The sequence below is a fragment of the Amblyraja radiata genome, chromosome 2 (genome assembly GCF_010909765.2).
Source record: "Amblyraja radiata isolate CabotCenter1 chromosome 2, sAmbRad1.1.pri, whole genome shotgun sequence".
NCBI lineage: Eukaryota > Metazoa > Chordata > Chondrichthyes > Rajiformes > Rajidae > Amblyraja > Amblyraja radiata.
This window is the reverse complement of record NC_045957.1, coordinates 102062602-102081283: the sequence shown is the minus strand read 5'-3', so window position 1 is coordinate 102081283 and position 18682 is coordinate 102062602. Positions and strand designations below refer to the sequence as shown.

Sequence of the window (18682 nt, the reverse complement as noted above, 5' to 3'; positions counted from 1 at the left end):
AAGGCTGACAGAAGCAGTGTTTTCGAATATTTAAGGCAGTTCGATAAATTTACTTCAGCAAGAGGGTGAAAGGTTACTGGGGGATGCAGAGTTAAAGTCAAAATTAGATCAACCGTATTGTCATGAATTGTGAACCAGGCTGGAAGGGCAGAGGGGTCTTCTCCTAGCCCACGCAGGAAGCTACTTATACATTACCAAGGCTGTCAACTGGCTTGAAAAAGTATGAAATTGCTCAGGTATTGAAAGCAAGAGTTTGACTTCACCTTAATCAACATGAGACTCAGAAAGAAAACCACATAAGTGGTTGCATTACAACAAGAAGTTAACAAATGTTTCGCAGATTATCAGTACATCAGTTGATCCAGTACCTTCTTTTAACAATAGAGACAGTATATGTTTGAAAGCTACTACAAAGCAATACTGTTCTAGAGTTGTTATTTAACGAGTCGTTACTTAAAACAGTGTAGTCCATCCCTCTGCCAAAAAACACTTTGTTCTTGGCAATATATTTTATAACCTAATAAGCTTTTAACAGTGATAATGCTTTACCACTTAATTTCACAGACCCTCTCCTTTAAACAACGTTGAACAGATAAAACAATTCAGAATCACTTTGAGGAGTGATTTTAAACACCAAACCCCTAAGTATATGTTACGTACAGTGCCCTGCATGTTTGGGACAAAGACCCATCATTTAATCAATTGGCCTCTGTACTCCACAATTTGAGATTTTTAATAGAAAAAAAAATCACATGTGGTTAAAGTGCACATTGTCAGATTTTAATAAAGGCCATTTTTATACATTTTGATTTCACTATGTAGAAATTACAGCAGTGTTTATACATAGACCCCCCATTTCAAGGCACCGTAATGTTTGGGACACAGCAATGTCATGTAAATGAAAGTAGTCATGATTAGTATTTTGTTGCATATCCTTTGCATGCAATGACTGCTTGAAGTCTGCGATTCATGGACATCACCAGTTGCTGGGTGTCTTCTCTGGTGATGGCCATCTTTAGCTTTGGCAGCCATCTTTAGCTTTTGCTTGTTTTGGGGGCTAGTCCCCTTCAGTTTTCTCTTCAGCATATAAAAGGCATGCTCAATTGGGTTCAGATCGGGTAATTGACTTGACCACTCAAGAATTGACAATTTTTTAGCTTTGAAAAACTCCTTTGTTGCTTTAGCAGTATGTTTGGGATCATTGTCCTGCTGTAGAATGAACCGCCAGCCAATGAGTTTTGAGGCATTTATTTGCACTTGAGCAGATACGATGTGTCTAAACACTTCAGAAATAATTATGCTACTATCATCAGCAGTTGTATCATCAATGAAGATAAGTGAGCCAGTCCCTTCAGCAGCCATACAAGCCCAGGCCAAAACACTCCCAGCATCGTGTTTCACAAATGAGGTGGTATGCTTTGGATCTTGGGCAGTTCCTTCTCTCCTCCATTCTTTGCTCTTGCCATCACTCTGATATGTTAATCTTCATCTCATTTGTCCACAAGACCTTTTTCCAGAACTGTGGCTGCTCTTTTAAGTACTTCTTGGCAAACTGTAATCTGGCCATCCTATTTTTGCAGCTAACCAGTGGTTTGCATCTTGCAGTGTAGCCTCTGTATTTTTGTTCATGAAATCTTCTGCAGACAGTGGTCATTGACAAATCCACACCTGACTTCTGAAGAGTGTTTCTGATCTGTCGGACAGGCGTTTGGAGATGTTGCTTTATTATAGAGAAAATTCTTCTGTCAACAGCTGTGGAGGTCTTCCTTGGCCTGCCAGTCCCTTTGCGATTAGTAAGCTCACCAGTGGTTTCTTTCTTCTTAATGATGTTCCAAACAGTTGATTTTGGTAAGCCTAAGGTTTGGCTGATGTCTCTAACAGTTTTATTCTTGTTTCTCAGACTCATAATGGCTTCTTTGACTTTCATTGGCACAACTTTGGTCCTCATGTTGTTAAACAATAATAAAAGTTTCCAAAGGTGATGGAAAGACTGGAGGAAAGACTAGGAGCTGCGAGCTCTCTTATACCTGCATTAAGGAGGCATTTAAAAACACGTGAGCAATTACAAACACCTGTGAAGCCATGCATTCCAAACATTATGATGCCCTGAAATAGGGGGACTATGTGTAAACACAGCTGTAATTTCTACATGGTGAAACCAGAATGTATAAAAATATCATTTAATAAAATCTGACAATGTGCACTTTAACCACGTGTGATTTTTTTCTATTACAAATCTCAAATTGTGGAGTACAGAGGAAAATAAATAAATGATGGGTCTTTGTCCCAAACATTATGGAGGGCACTGTACATTTCCCTTTTCAGATGGGATGTATTCAATAAGTCAAATATTTCAATTTTATGGTGCAAATCTGAGCGATTCTGCAAAAGAAAAATGTTGCAGAGAATCTGGAATAAACGTTGTTGGCCTCTTGGCATGTGGTTGCAATGCCCTTTCCAAAAGTTAATATTGCATACTTCCCTTTAAATGTCCTGAAGCGAGCACAGATGAACAACAAGAGAAAGTGTGTTTAACCAATAACATTCTACTACTCAAATTATGGCTTCAATAATAAAAAATACTTACACAAGCATGATATGGAAGAATTTTATGTTGCACAATACAGTGCCAAGAAAACAAAAAGTGAACTAGAAATATCATTCCATCTACATGGCAATGGACGAGAGGCATGGATTGTCTAATGGCTAAAATTCATATGTATTAACCGCCTATACTTGTTCAAAAGGGAACTGCAGATGCTGGAATATCGAAGGTACACAAAATTGCTGGGGAAACTCAGCGGGTGCAGCAGCATCTATGGAGCGAAGGAAATAGGCGACGTTTCGGGCCGAAACCCTTCTTCAGACTGATGGGGGGTGGGGGGGGGGGAAGAAAGAAGGAAAAGGGGAGGAGGAGGAGGAGCCCGAGGGCGGGCGGATGGGAGGGTGGGAGGAGACAGCTAGAGGGTTAAGGAAGGGGAGGAGACAGCAAGGGCTAGCCAAATTGGGAGAATTCAATGTTAATGCCATAAGGACGCAAGGTCCCCAGACGGAATACGAGGTGCTGTTCCTCCAATTTCCGCTGTTGCTCACTCTGGCAATGGAGGAGACCCAGGACAGAGAGGTCGGATTGGGAATGGGAGGGGCAGTTGAAGTGCTGAGCCACCGGGAGGTCAGGTAGGTTATTGCGGACTGAGCGGAGGTGTTCGACGAAACGATCGCCCAACCTACGCTTGGTCTCACCGATGTAAATCAGCTGACATCTAGAGCAGCGGATGCAGTAGATGATGTTGGAGGAGATACAGGTGAACCTTTGGAGACCTGGAACGACTGCTTGGGACCTTGAATGGCGTCGTGGGGGGAGGTGAAGGGACAGGTGTTGCATTTCTTGCGGTTGCAACGGAAAGTGCCCGGGGAGGGGGTGGTGCGGGAGGGAAGGGAAGAATTGACGAGGGAGTTGCGGAGGGAGCGGTCTTTGCGGAAGGCAGACATGGGGGGAGATGGGAAGATGTGGCGAGTGGTGGGGTCACGTTGGAGGTGGCGGAAATGGCGGAGGATTATGTGTTGTATTTGCCGGCTGGTGGGGTGAAAGGTGAGGACCAGAGGGACTCTGCCCTTGTTGCGTGTGCGGGGATGGGGAGAGAGAGCAGTGTTACGGGGTATGGATGAGACCCTGGTGTGAGCCTCATCTATGGTGGCGGAGGGGAATCCCCGTTCCCTGAAGAACGAGGACATTTCCGATGCCCTGGTATGAAATGTCTCATCCTGGGAACAGATGCGGCGTAGGCGGAGGAATTGGGAGTAGGGGATGGAGTCTTTACAGGGGGCAGGGTGGGAAGACGTGTAGTCCAGATAGCCATGTGAGTCAGTGGGTTTGTAATGTATGTCGGTCAGGAGTCTGTCCCCTGCGATGGAGATGGTGAGGTCAAGGAATGGTAGGGAAGTGTCGGAAATCGTCCAGGTGTATTGGAGTGCCGGATGGAAGTTGGTGGTGAAGTGGATGAAGTCAGTCAGTTGTGTGTAGGTGCAGGAGGTGGCCCCAAAGCAGTCGTCAATGTAACGGAGGTAGAGGTCGGGGATGGGGCCCTGGTACGTCTCGAACAAGGATTGTTCAACGTACCCGACAAAGAGGCAGGCGTAGCTGGGGCCCATGCGTGTTGGTTCCGCCTATACTTCCCTGGTGTCTGATTTGGTATCTTGTTAGCTTTCCAGGTCTGTACCCAGACTACTTTTGTGTTTCTCCTACCTTGTTTAACAACAATGTTTAAGTCAAATTCATTCCATTATTTACATTAAAAGCTAACTGTATTCAACATCACCTTTCTTAACTTCACATGCCACATACAAGAAATGGTACAAACTACAAATGTTTGAAAACTTCTTCAATACAACACAAATTATTTTTGCCTGATAATAAAATTGAAAAGAAATCTCTTTAATATTACATGCTTAGTTTATTACACCTAACACACAAGAACCAAGAAAAAATATAACTGGAGTAGGTTGCTGAGCCCCTCAAGTCTGCTCTGCATTCAATATGATTGTAGCTGACCTGCTCCAGGTCTCATCTCCTTGTCAGTACCAGTTCCCCAATCTTTCACATATCTACTTACCTCTGCTTTAAGTAGCTCCAATGTTTTAGCCTCTGCAACAATAATTTTCAATATACCTCAGTTGTTAATGATTGACCTCTTGTAACTATGTTCTCTTAAGACATTATACATCTCAATAAGTTCACCTCCTATATTCTTATAAATACCAAACAAAACAAAACAAATTTCTATTCACTGCTCATGATAGGATGGATAATCCACTCATCCCAGGTATTGGCCAGGTGGATCTCTTTTGGACTGCCTCCAATGCTATTACATCCTTTCTTGAATAAGGGGACCTAAACAGTGCACAGTACTCATGGTGCGGCCTCATGAATACCCTGTAGAATGGTAACAATACCTTCCCATTTCTAATTTCCAATCCTCTTGTGAATAATGATCAATAAGCCCTTTGTTGTTTGAATTACTTATTGCACAGGCCTGCTAAACTTTTGTGATTCATGCACAAGAGCAACTAGATCCCTCTCTACTTCACAGTTATAGAATCATACAGCGTGGAAACAGGCTCTTCGGCCCAATTTGCCGCGCCGCCCAAGATGCCCCATGATGACACATTTTGTGTCTCACCTGCCTACGGTAGGCCCATATCTCTCTAAACCTATCCTATCCATGTAACTGTCTAAATGTTCCTTAAATGTTGTGATAGTCCCCGCCTCAACTACCTCCTCTGGCAGCATTTTCCATACACCCACCACCCTTTGTGTAAAATAGGTGCTCCTCAGGTTCCTATTCAATCTTTCCCCCCTCACCTTGAACCTATATCCTGTGGTTCTTGGTTCCCCTATTTGGGGTAAAAGTTACCCTATCTATTCCTCTCATGATCTTATACACCTCTTGTACACCCATCATCCTCCTGCACACAAACAAATAAAGTCCTAGACTGCCCAACCTCTCCCAATAGTTCAGGCCCTTAAGTCCTGGCAACATTCTCGTAAATCATCTCTGCACCTTTTCCTGCTCAACAACATATTTCCTATAACAGGGTAACAAAAACTGACCACAATACTCTAAATATGACCTCCACAATGTTGTGTACAATGGTAGCATGACCTCACCACCTCTACTCTCAATACTCTGACTGATGAAGGCCACTCATTTACAATCTCTCTCCTTTCAAACAATACGTCACACATTCCTTCGCTCCAGAGATGCTGCCTGGTCCGTGGAGTTACTCCAGCTTTTTGTGTCTATCTATATCTTGCTGCAGCAGCACAATATTCTCATCACAACATGCCCTTCCACTTATATTTGTGTCATCAGCAAACTTGAATACCTCGTATTCTGCCCCCCTCCTCCAGTTCAGTTATGGGTTTTTTTTTTAATACATAGATACATAGACAATAGGTGCAGTAGGCCATTCGGTCCTTCGAGCCAGCTCCGGCATTCAATGTGATCATGGTTGATCATCCACAATCAGTACCCCGCTCCTGCCTTCTCCCCATACCCCTTGATTCCGCTAGTTCTCAGAGCTCTATCTAACTCTCTTTTGAATGCATCCAGTGAATCGGCCTTCACTGCCTTCTGAGGCAGAAATTCTACATTCACAACTCTCTGTGTGAAAAAGGTTTTCCTCAAATGGCCTACCCCTTATTCTTAAACTGTTTTCGCTTCTTCATTCTGGGGTATTGTGTGTAGATTGATGATAAAAAAAAAGAATTTAATCCATTTTAAAATAAGGCTGTAACATAACAAAATATGGAAAAAGTGAAGGGATCTGAATACTTTCTGAATGCACTGTATAACTTATAGATACAATGCCATAGATAAGCATTTCAGGGAGGTGATCACGTGCAAGGTATAGGCAGGAAGGAGATGGGTAACCACCAGAAAAGGTAGTAGGTAGAAAGTGCAGTATAGAAAAAGTTGGAAACAGTAGCAATCCTTCATTTGAATTCCTTCTTCCATCATGTGAGTAGCCAATGTTGTCTTGCCTGCATTCGTCACCAGTGTGGTGTCACGGATGATGCCTGGTTCGGCAGTGACCACACTGACACTCGCAGTAGGTTGAAGTCACGTGATATATTTTATTTAAAGTGACAAGAAAGTTAAGGATCGCTTGGGAACACTGACCCTTGTCGTTAGGGCACATGCAAGGTGGCTCTGGCGATCTCGGGGTTGTCCCGGTAGCTCGATCATGGACTCGAAGGACGAGGCTTAGCCATCTCAAGCATCCCCCAGCAGTTCACCCTTGCCTCGAAAGGAGGCACTGAGCTCCTCAGGCTTATCGTGGCGGCTCAGCTTCAAGATTGAAGAGGCAACGCTGGTGGTCTCTGGCTTATCCTGGTGGCTCAGGCTTTGCCTCTGTTTGTGGGTGCAGTCCAAGGGCAGGAAGAGGCACTGGCATCTCAAACTTGCCCTGGCCTCTCAGTATTAGCCTCATTAGAGACACTGCATGTCGAAGTTCAGCCGGGCCAATCTGATATCAGCTAATTGAACCCAGCTGTTAGCGATGATGCTGAGGATTGGCCTCTCCAGGCCTGTCTGCCAGATAGGAATCAGAGCAGCTTCAGAGGGGAAGAGTTGCTGTCACAGTAAACGCAGATGACATCAAGAAGACTGTTAAACTATACTGCAGTATATAGATCATGTGCAGAAATGGGCAGAGAAATTGCAGGAATGATATGTAAGCTTTAGAACGGGTAGAAGAAATTTGCCAGAATTAGGGGGTATTAGCAACAGGGATAGGTTAGACAGACTTGGATTGTTTTCTTGGAATGCCAGAGACCTGATAGAAGTATATAAAATTATGAGAGGCATATAGAAACATAGAAATTAGGTGCAGGAGTAGACCATTCGGCCCTTCGAGCCTGCACCGCCATTCAATATGATCATGGCTGATCATCCAACCCAGTATCCTGTACCTGCCTTCTCTCCATACCCCCTGATCCCTTTAGCCACAAGGGCCACATCTAACTCCCTCTTAAATATAGCCAATGAACTGGCCTCAACTACCTTCTGTGACAGAGTTCCAGAGATTCACCACTCTCCGTGTGAAACATGTTTTTCTCTATTTATTACTGTATATATGTTTTTCTATATATATTTACCATATATATGGTAAATAGTCAGATTTTTTTCCCCCAGGATAGAAATATAAAATACTTGTGGGCATAGTTTTAAGCTGAGAGGGGCAAAGTTTAAAGATGAGCAGGGCAACATTTTTTTGTAAACACAAAGGTGGTGTGTGCCTGGAACACACTGCCAGGGGGTTGGTGGTTGAGGCAGATACAATAGTGGCATTTAAGAGGCTTTTGGATAGACACATGGATATGTAGGAATATTCAAGGATATGGATTATGTGCAAGCAGATAAGAGATGGTCTTAGTATTATGTTCAGCACACACTTTGTGGACTAAAGTGCTTGTTCTTGCCCTGTACGGTTCCATGTTTCAAAAATAAATGGATCAATAAATTTGATCTACCACTAAAATGAATATATGCAACCAATTAGCCTGCAGATTAATTATACTTAAGCCTCTGTTCCCAATCTATACATTGTTTGTCTGTAGGTTACCAGCTTCTCGCAGTTTAGGAACAGGAATTTAACATAAACCCGATTGGGTTGTGCTGTATAAAAATAAAATAAAAGCTCTACAACAAGAATTGGAATTGGAAGGATATTTCTTTATAAAAATAATCTGAATTTAACGATCTAAAAAAGACAAAATGGCAGATTATGGTACATTTAAAATGCTCGTAACACAACTTGAAACAAGAGCAGGAGTAATCCATGAGAACATGACTGATCTACTCGTCTCTCAACACTATTCCATATTAATTTCCGCTATAAACAGTGATTACTGATCAGTACTTTCTATCCTTCATCAGAACTGAAAAATCCAAAAGGTATAGTGCTTTATTTAAACACTGAACTATATCTCCTATTAATTAGGTTTCATGTAATTTACTGATCTTATCTTCAGAATTCGCTACGTCCCAAACCAATCACCTAAGCAGAACAGACTTGTCTCTATTTCCAAGCAACAAGTTGCTTTGTTATGAACTTTACATGGTGCATAGGAAAACTATTTGCTGTTTCTTTTTTGCTAATCATTCACATTTATTACCTTTCTATTCCTACTTACTATTACATATTACAAAATTGTTTTCCAGTTGCAAGAGCTTTACCATTAGAAAATTATTTTAATTGAAAATATTTGCCAATGCATTCTGAATATCTATGTGCTGAAATTTATTTAATTTCCCATTTCAACACTGTTATTCAATCAGTTAGATACGCAGCCTTTATGCTATCGACTCCCAAAGAGTTATTTGCATACATTTTCTTTTAATCAGCCCCGAGCAGTGATAAGTTTTGCTCATGTCTAGAAACATAGAAAATAGGTGCAGTAGGCCATTCGGCCCTTTGAGCCAGCACCGACATTCAATATGATCATGGCTGATCATCCATGTCTGATGTAAAATTGAGGACCATATTTAATGCTTATGGTGGGGTGCGAGGGGGAAGTGAATACGGAGGTCAAAGTGCTGTATATGAATGCGCGAAGTATAAGGAATAAAGTGGACGAGCTTGAGGCTCAAACTGGCAAGTATGATGTTGTGGGAATTATTGAGACATGGCTGCAAGAGGGCCAGGGCTGGGAACGGAATATTCAAAGGTATACCTCCTATCGAAAAGACAGACAGGTGGGCAGAGGAGGTGGGGTTGCCCTGTTGGTAAGGAATGAAATTCAGTCCCTTGCAAGGGGTAACATTGAAACAGGAGATGTGGAGTCAGTATGGATAGAACTAAGGAATTGTAAGGGTAAAAAGACCCCCAAACAGTAGCCTGGACAAAGGGTGCAAGTTGAATCAGGAGTTAAAATTGGCATGTAGTAAAAATAATGCTGTGGTTGTTATGGGAGATTTCAACATGCAGGTAGACTGGGAAAATCAGGTTGGTACTGGACCCCAAGAAAGGGACTTTGTAGAGTGCCTTTGTGATGGATTCTTTGAACAGCTTGTATTGGAGCCTACCAGGGAGAAGGCAATTCTGGATTTAGTGTTATGTAATGAACCGCATTTGATAAAGGACCTGGAGGTTAATGAGCCATTAGGAGGCTGGTGACCATAACATGGTCAGGTTTAATCTACAATTGGAGAGTAGATCGGAGGTGTCAGTGTTGCAGTTGAATAAAGGGGACTATGGGGCCATGAGGGAGGAGCTGGCCAAAGTTGACTGGAAAGATACACTAGCAGGGATGAGGGGATCCCATTGAAACATATAAGATTGTTAAGGGCTTGGACAGACTAGAGGCAGGAAACATGTTCCCGATGTTGATGGAGTCCAGAACCAGGGGCCACAGTTTAAGAATAAGGAGTAAGCCATTTAGAACGGAGACGAGGAAACACTTTTTCTCACAGAGAGTAGTGAGTCTGTGGAATTATCTGCCTCAGAGGGCAGTGGAGGCAGGTTCTCTAGATGCTTTCAAGAGAGGGCTCTTAAAAATAGCGGAGTCAGGGGATATGGGGAGAAGGCAGGAACGGGGTACTGATTGGGGAAGATCAGCCATGATCACATTGAATGGCGGTGCTGGCTCAGAGGGCCAAATGGCCTACTCCTGCACCTATTGTCTATTGTCTACTACGCACGAAAAAGCCAAAAATAATTTCCATTACAATTTGTCATCATTATTAATATTGTTATAACTGAAGCAGCATTTCCATCCTTATAGGAGCAAACTGCGAGAAGTAACAAATCGAGAGGTATTTGTACATATTTACATTTGGCATTTTACATATTTAAAGAGCGTACTTAAAAAGTAGTTATTTGCATACTTCATATGACTTTGTACGATAGTCACGGGAATTCAAACTGGCAGCATTCTTTGGACGAATCACCGCAATGTAGGTATCTTCTGGATCATTGAGACTCCCCATGCTGCTTCATTCCATTTACTTTGCTGTAACTACTGTTCCAGTTCACCTGTGGATAGAAGAAACAAGGAATTGTAGATGCGGGTTTACAAAAAAGACACAGTGCTGGAGTAACTCAGCGGGTCAGGCAGGCCAGTTTCGAAACATCACCTTTCCATGTTCTCCAAAGATGCTACGTGGCCCGCTGAGTTACTCTATCATTCTGTGTTTTCACCTGTAGATTATCTCAGAATAGATGCTTTTTTTGCGCATAAAAAAGGCAAAATATCAGATGAAGATTTGCAATTGTTACCAATCCCCAAGGCAATTATTTACAAAGATTCTGTAGCACATTAAAGCAGGTTTGAAATATATATTTTTGGATTGACAGTAGCATTGCAGAAATCTGAAAATCATTATTCACAAAAGGAAACAAAGTGCTGGAATAATTCTGCAGGCCATGCAGCATCTCTGGAAAACATTGGCAGGTGATGTTTCAGATCAGGATTCTTCCTCAGACTAATTGGGGGGTGTGGGGGGAGGTCATATCAGGGCTGCGAGTGGCATCTGAGGCTCCCACATTCTCTCCATTAGTTCCTTCGTCTCGAGTTTTCTGTCGTCCTTTGCCTTCGGATGCCAATAGAGCCATTTATTTTCCCTTGAATAAAGATGGAACTTTCACCTCTACATCCATCCAGGAACCCTTATGCTGGGACTGGAGAGGTTTGTTGTGACGATTTGGCCTGAAAATACCCAGCTTTGCGGTACTTTGGCACTGATCTTGTTGTGGAAATGCTTCTGTAGCCACTAAAGTTATGGGGATAAATTGATGAAGTTAATAGAGCAGATTTGGCTGTGATTGTCATGAGCGAGTTGAGCTGAAGGCTCTGCTTCCGTGTTGTCTGACTGCCCATTAATAAAGCATTTCTGCCCTACCATGGCAGTCTGTAGGTCTCACATGGGCATTTTCAACCACATAACCGGAGCAGAAGGAAACTCGAAATCAATTCAGTCCCCTCCGTCCCAAAGGATCACTGACCTGAGGCGTTGACTTTTTTCCTTCTCTCCACAAACGCTGCCCGAACAGCTGAGGAGTGCACCCAGCAGTTTGTTTTCATTTCAAACTGGAGGGATCGCCCGAAGAAGAGCTTCACCAAAGTAAAGGACCCACATAAATATTTGTGAACCCACACAACCAATTGTGAAAAAGTCAGCGCTACACTTACCCTCCCTCCGTTGGCGGATGTCCCAGGGCTCAGACCGGAGATGCACACCCGGGGCGACTCTGCCAGCGCTCAATTACACCCGGGACGGCTCTTGCAGTGCTCGGTCCCGACAGTTACACCCGGGGCGGCTCTGCCAGCGCTCAGCTACACCCGGGGCGACTCTTGCAGCGCTCGGTCCCGACAGTTACACCCGGGGCGGCTCTGCCAGCGCTCGGTCCCGACAGTTACACCCGGGGCGACTCTTGCAGCGCTCGGTCCCGATAACGACACTCACCCGACGCCGACATCTTGGCCCTGTCGGCGCGGCGCATGCGCAGCGGCTGCCGGCGACACCCGCCTTTCCTTTGCTTTGCTGGCCAAGGGCGGCGAGTGTTTCCGGGTCGGAGGTGCAGCCTTTTGTTGTCACGCAGTCGGGTCGGGAGCAGCGGAGCGGCCACTCGCCGCCTCTGGGGTAACAGCCGCCGCCGCCGCCGCCGCCGCCGCCGCTTCTTTGTCGGCGCTCGACGATTAGTCGCGTTGAGAGCGGGTGATTGTATTCCAACTGCGAGCCGGTTGCCCGTTGTTCATGGGGCGCCGTGTGGACTTGCGGCCTCTTGTTTATTGGCGGTGTTAACCTGCGCCGCCGCTCCGGGCGACCACCGTTTGTGGCCGGCTCGTCGGTCGGACAACGCCGCTGAACGGCCGGCCCGGTTTCTTGGCGAGAACAGTAGTACCAGGGCACTAGGTAGTATTCTGTTCCATACCTTCACAGATGCTGCCTGCTGATACAACTGTTTATTTTTTTTGCCCCAGATTGGAGTATCTACAGTCTTTTGTGTTTCTCCACGGTGGTGCTAGTTACTGGCGTCCTGCCGACCTGTGCAACCAGCACTTTTTTTCCAATGATATGCGCAAAGTATATTCACATTGAAGGTTGGTCAGGAGAAAAGTGGGATTTGTCGTTCAGGCAAGCTATTGTTCATCTTTTCTGTTGGTAAATGCCTTGATAGAAATGGATGAGATTTTTTTTTAAACATACAAAAAAGTGGAGGACATGTAAAACCTGACATGTTTGTTATTTTACTTATGCAGTGATTTCACTTGATATTGAAGTTAACCGTGTGGTTACTGTAATCAAGCTGCACACTGGGAAATATTGTACTGAATGTTAAAATATTTAATCGAACTCAATCAATGTGGAAAAAGATGTATTAGTAAGCAGTGTGACTCCATAAATAAAGTCACCATTGCTATACAGGTTGAAATAGTGAAAGAAGTGTTTCATTGCTTGAATATAAATAGTTTAAGTTAAAATTTGTTAGTTCAAAGTGAGCAATTAGAATTAAAATGATGAATGGTGAAGCACAGATTTTGTTGCTGGGAGTTCAATTTTTAATACATAATAAATACACTAATAAGGGGAAATTAAGCTGTAAAACCTGTTGAGATATCTATGTGCCTTATAAAACTTGTGGGTGATGTTCTAAGGAAATAGGGGAACCTATGCTAGAAATTGGTAACATGGGTGAATTTAAAAACCTAATGTGCTTTTTAAAAATTCTCAATACAATGTTTTATGCAAAAATAATCTGCTGTTTGTAATATTGTTTGCAGAAACGAATTTTGTTGCTACCTTCTCAGTATCTATTTTATCTTCCATTGTCTAGCAGATCTTGTTTATCTTGTAATTTTGCATACAGTTTCTCAAATATATTGCAGCTGATCATAAATATCTTGCATTCTAACGGCAAGGGCAATTGTTACAGATGTATAGGCAACATAGTCATAAATTGAGCAATCCAGTTTTAAACAAATGCTAGTACTCTGAATGGAGTTATAGAAAATATATTACGAGGAAGGATGTGGAAATCTGTCCTTAATAAATTTAAATAATCATTCATCATGTACAAGTTCAGTTTTTGGTGTGGATTTCAAAATGAACCCTCCTTTCATTAGCTTGCTCAATATTCTTGATGCTTGGATGCAATTATATAATTTTTAGCTTTGATATTTCCTACTCTCTTTACTTGGCAATTTCTAACTGGACAGGTTTTTGAGGGTTTTGTCTTTGCTTAGTGTGCTGCATGTTAATTAAAAAAAAAATCCAAGAGGCAATAGTGATTATCCTCTATGTGGCCTGGTGGTGAATCTAATTCAATATCCTTGCATAGGAAAGAACTGCAGATGCTGGTTTAAATTGAAGGTAGACACAAAATGCTTGGGTAACTCAACATCAGGTCTGAAGAAGGGTCTCAACTCGAAACGTCACCCATTTCTTCTCCCCAGAGATGCTGCCTGTCCCGCTTTACTCCAGCATTTTGTGTCTACCTTCAGTTTTCTTGAATGTTGTCTCTACCATCTCCAAATGCAGTTTTTTTTCTCCACAGAACATAACGCAAGAGGAAAAACTAATTCTGCATATGCCCCTTAAAGAAAAGGCTTTATGTTCAGGAGAAATCAAAATTACTTTAATTTTTTTGAACATAAATTTAACAAGACTGGTCACAAAGTTACCAGCTAACAAAATTAATGTTATATTTTCAAAATAGTAAAATTTTCTGAATTATATCTTCAGTATGCTATATTCTTTGTAAAATAGCAAACATGAATTTTGCAAAAATGAGGTGTCACATAGCTAGATTTTACTTAAGTTTCTAAGGTTGAAAAAGAGCATGTCATCTCAACTCTTCTGACATTTATAAATTGCTCAGTATTTTAACTTGATCATCTAAATTTCCTTAACTAAATTGGGATTTAACTCCTTTATTATAGATATGTCCATCTTGAAATGTTCGCAGGATAAATATCCGTAATCTAAAGTAGTAGTTCTCTTGCAGCCCAGACTGGCTCGTTGTTTCGTCAGTGCAAATGAGCTTGTGATGATAGGCTGAGAATTCTCCTGACATTTAAAATGAAATCATCACAGCTGGGCTGAGTAAAATATACTGAACGTAGGTGTGGTTTGGTGGAAGGAGAAATTTAAGGAAAATAATGTTGTAGTTGTGCATTCCACAATACAAGCAAAGGGTATCTAGTATTAACATGAGCTCATTTTGAGAACAGGGACAAATAGTTTGGAGTATTTTTCCAAATGAGATGTGGATAGTTCTTTAAAAATTAGAACAAGTAGGTCTTCATGATGAGTATTCAGTCAGATTAAATGACTTATAAAGTGGATGTTTTTAATTACTGATCTTTTGAGTTTTTTTATGAAGATAACTTTTTAGTTTAGTTTGGAGATACAGCACAGAAACAGGTCCTTTGTCCCACCGGGTCTGCGCTGACTTGAGATCTCCGCACATTTAAGGGGCTGTCCCATTGTACGAGCTAATTCAAGAGCTCTCCCGAGTTTAAAAAAAAATCAAACTCGAGGTAAGCACGTAGAATGTACGTATCGGTTGCGTCGGAGCTCGGGACGTCTCTTAGCGGCTCGGAACGCTAACGGCAGGTACTCGGGAAACGCGGTAAGCTCGGGAAGACTCTTGAAGATTTTTCAAGATGTTGAAAATGTCCTCGAGAGCCCCGAGTACCTACGAGCGGCTATTACCGTAATTCTCTGAGTTCGAATCAGGGGAAACTCGGGAGAACTCTTGAATTAGCTCGTACAGTGGGACAGCCCCATAACGCTATCCTACACACACACACACACTAGGGACAATTTAAAAATTTGCCACGCCAATGAACCTACAAGCCTGTACGTCCTTGGTATGTGGGAGAAAACTGGAGCTCCTTGGGAAAACCCACACAGGTCACATGGAGAAAGCACAAACTCCGTACAGACACTCATCTGTATTCAGGATCGAACCCAGGTCTCTGGAGCTGCAAGGCAGCATCTATGCCTCTGTGCTACCATGCCAACCCATCTGTAAACTGCAGATATCTACTTTAAAGAAGGCTAACTTCAATTGGCAATTATTTTTGTCATTATACACGAGACAAAGTAAAACTTCAGTTTGATATAGGTTGCATTTCAAAATAACTAAGAATTGAATCCCTATGTTCATGGAAACAGTTGTGGCTTTATAACACGTTTAATGTGGATTAACATCCCAATGCACTTCAAAGAAACATTATCAAACAAAGATTAACACTAAGGTGCATGTGTTGTTGAGACAGATTACACCAAAAATGTAATGAGATATAAGTTTTAACTAATATCTAAAATACCAAAAGAGAGGGAAGGGCTTAGGATGGGAATTTCAGACCTCTGGACTATGGTAGCTGAATTCACAGCTGCCAGTGCGCGAATTATATTCGAGGATGATCAAGAGGCCAGAATTAGAGGAACGTATCTCTTGAAGGATTCCAGTGATGAAGGAAATTGGAGATGGGAATATGCAAAACTGTAGAGCGACTTTAAAACAAGAATGGGAATTTTATTAGGAATTTAATTGAACTAGGCATTGCTTTCAATATATTAGTAAGCATGTGGGCAATGGCAAAAAGGGATTTTATGCATGTTGGACCTGATAGCACAGCTCAAGTTTAGTGTTTATAAAAAGAATAAAATATCTTGTGTTACTGTGTCTTTCATATCCTTGGGGCATCCAAAACATTTCACAACGAACACATTGTTTTGTAGTGCAAACACTCGTGATGGTAGATTTTAGAGTCTCCTTAACACCTGTGACACCAATCACTAAATGCTGCCTAACATCCTGATAACCAAATATGCAGTTCTCTTACCCCAACTACAACATTTCAATTAATTGCAAAGGCAGAGCCCACGGTGTTATTTCAGAGGATACAGTCAAAAGCCACAGGTTTAAGACAGTGGCAGTTGAGAAAAGTTGGTGGAAGAAATAAAATGTGTTTGTTTTTAAACCACTGAGGAACAAATGCAGATAACAAATAGGTACAGAAATGAGAAGATGGCGCATATACCCTTAGTCATCCCATATGATCCAGGGAATATATGTAATTTTGCTTCATGTTAAACTTCAGATCATGACCCTTTCAACTTAATTGAGCTATTCAAAGAGTTAGAAGGTCTGTTATGCTAGCCAACATTTTATAGCAATGAGAAATAGATTTCCTTTATCTTCCTCACAGTGTGTGGGATTTAACGTTGTATGGACAGAATGCTGTGTTTGCTAATACGATCTTGAAAACAGTCCCAAGAATTGGCTGCCTAGCCACAACATTATGCAAAGACGGATCAGAAGATATGAGAAAGCTAATTTTTTAAATAATGATTTTCAGAATCTGGGCATCACTGGCAAGGCCAGGCCCAGTCCTAATTGCATTTGAGAGGTTACATTGATCTTCCATCTTAATCTATTTTATTTCTTTTGATGAAGGTATGCTTTTACGAAAGGAGGCCCTGTATTTATATCCAGCAAAGATAAGGACTGGCAATATGTTTCCAAGTCAGGCTTGTGCACAACTTGAAAGAGAATTTACACCTGCAATATTGCTAAGTGCCAGCTGCTCAGTTCCTTTTTGCTGGAGGAGGTTGCAGATTTGGAAGGTGCTGTCAGATTAATCTGGGCAAGTAAGGCAGCGCATCTTACAGACAGTAACACTAGTCACTCTACAGGTGATAGAGGGAATAATTGCTAGGGGTGGTTGATGGGTGCCAATTAAGTGGGCTTCTTTGTTCTAGATGATGTGTTTCTTAGTTGTTGACACAACACTTATCCAGGCCGTGTGAACTCGAGTTGTGCTTTGTGGAAAGGTATTGGCGCACGGTTCACGTATTGTATATATTTATTATTTGAATAAAGTCTATTTTGAAGGGAAAAAAATTTGGGATTCCATAAAGGTAATCACTCGTCAGATACTTAGTTTTGACTACCTCTCATAGCCATTGGTCAAATTGAGTTGCTGGTAAGAGGTAACTGCCAAGATATTGACAAAAGGGAAATTGCTCTTTTTCATTGATTCTCTAAGGGCAAGTGGTTAGATTATGTCTTATTGTCATGGACATTGCCTAGCATCTCTAGTGAGAATGGTACTTGATAGTTGTAAGCACGTGTCTGAATGTTGTCCAAGTCTTGTTTCGCTGTGGTTTGACAAAATGCATAATCTTGCAGTTATGTACATTAAACTTCATTAGCCATCTTTGCTATCTACAATACCACCCACTTTAGTGCCATCTGCAGATTTACTAATCATAAGATTAATGAAGGTAGGGCAGTGGATGTTGTATACATGGATTTTTGTACGGCTTTTGATAAGATCCCTCATTGTAGGCTGATTCAGAAGATTCGGATGTACGGAAATCACGATAACTTGGTCATATGGATTTTAACTGGCTTATTCATAGAAGACAAGTTTGTGGTGGAAGGTTGGAGGTCTGCGACCATTGGAATTCCGCAGGGACTTGTGATGTATACAAATGACCTAGACGTAAATGTAGATGGGTTGGTGAGTAAGTTTGCTGATGGCACCAAAATTGGAGGAATTGCAGACAGTGAGAAATGCTATTGGATGATACGGCAGAATATAACTCAGCTGTAGAATGGGCAGAGAAATGGTAAATGGAGCTTAACCCGAGCAAGTGTGAGGTGTTGCACTTTGGGAGGTTGTAGTTAATGGCAACATTGATGTGCAGGGGTATCTCCGAGTTCAAATTCATAGCTCAGAAAGTGACAGCACAGGTAGATAGGGTGGCAAAGAAGGCATAAGCTATGCTTGCCTGCATTGGTATGTGCAATGAATATGTGTCAGGAAGTCATAATGCAGCTACGCAGGACTTTGGTTAGGCTGGAGTTGGAGTATTTGCAGTTCTGGTTGCCCTATTAAGATGTAAGGAAAGATGTAGAGGGTGCAGAGGAGGTTTACCAGAATGCTGCCTGGGTTAGAGGGTTTCAGCTACAGGGAGAGGTTGGTATACTTATTGTTTTTGCAGGAACATCGGAGGTTGTGGGAAGACCTGAGAAGTATATAAAATTATGAGAGGCTTTGACAGGGTAGACAGTCAGAAACTTTTTTCCAGGGTGGAAATGTCCAATGTTGGAGGTATAAGGTGAGGGGGGGAAAGTTTATTGGAGATGTACGGGCCAG

The 18682-nt window shown here is 42.1% G+C and overlaps 2 protein-coding genes across 15 annotated transcripts in view; one reads left to right on the top strand and one right to left on the bottom strand.

Annotated features, from left to right (window-relative positions):
• The window catches only part of krit1 (KRIT1 ankyrin repeat containing), a 50940-nt gene extending 38962 nt beyond the window's left edge, over positions 1-11978 (bottom strand). The window contains exons 1-3 of one of the 4 annotated variants that reach the window (XM_033012435.1): positions 11813-11978; positions 11696-11742; positions 10392-10539 (exon numbers count right to left, since the gene is read on the bottom strand). In XM_033012435.1, coding sequence (XP_032868326.1) covers positions 10392-10493 — 102 coding nt within the window. In that variant the 5' untranslated portion in view covers positions 10494-10539; positions 11696-11742; positions 11813-11978. Of the gene's footprint in view, positions 1-10391; positions 10540-11689 lie in introns of all 4 variants that reach the window. The other 3 variants (XM_033012444.1, XM_033012453.1, XM_033012460.1) reach the window with 3 other exon arrangements.
• A 44-nt stretch (positions 11979-12022) lies between these two features.
• Positions 12023-18682, top strand: part of ankib1 (ankyrin repeat and IBR domain containing 1) — a 76953-nt gene continuing 70293 nt past the window's right edge. For 6 of the 11 annotated variants that reach the window (XM_033012414.1, XM_033012411.1, XM_033012405.1 and 3 more), the window contains exon 1: positions 12044-12146. The gene's annotated coding sequence lies outside the window, so the exon portion shown is untranslated. Of the gene's footprint in view, positions 12147-12180; positions 12420-12476; positions 12608-18682 lie in introns of those variants that run through there. The other 5 variants (XM_033012402.1, XM_033012395.1, XM_033012422.1 and 2 more) reach the window with 4 other exon arrangements.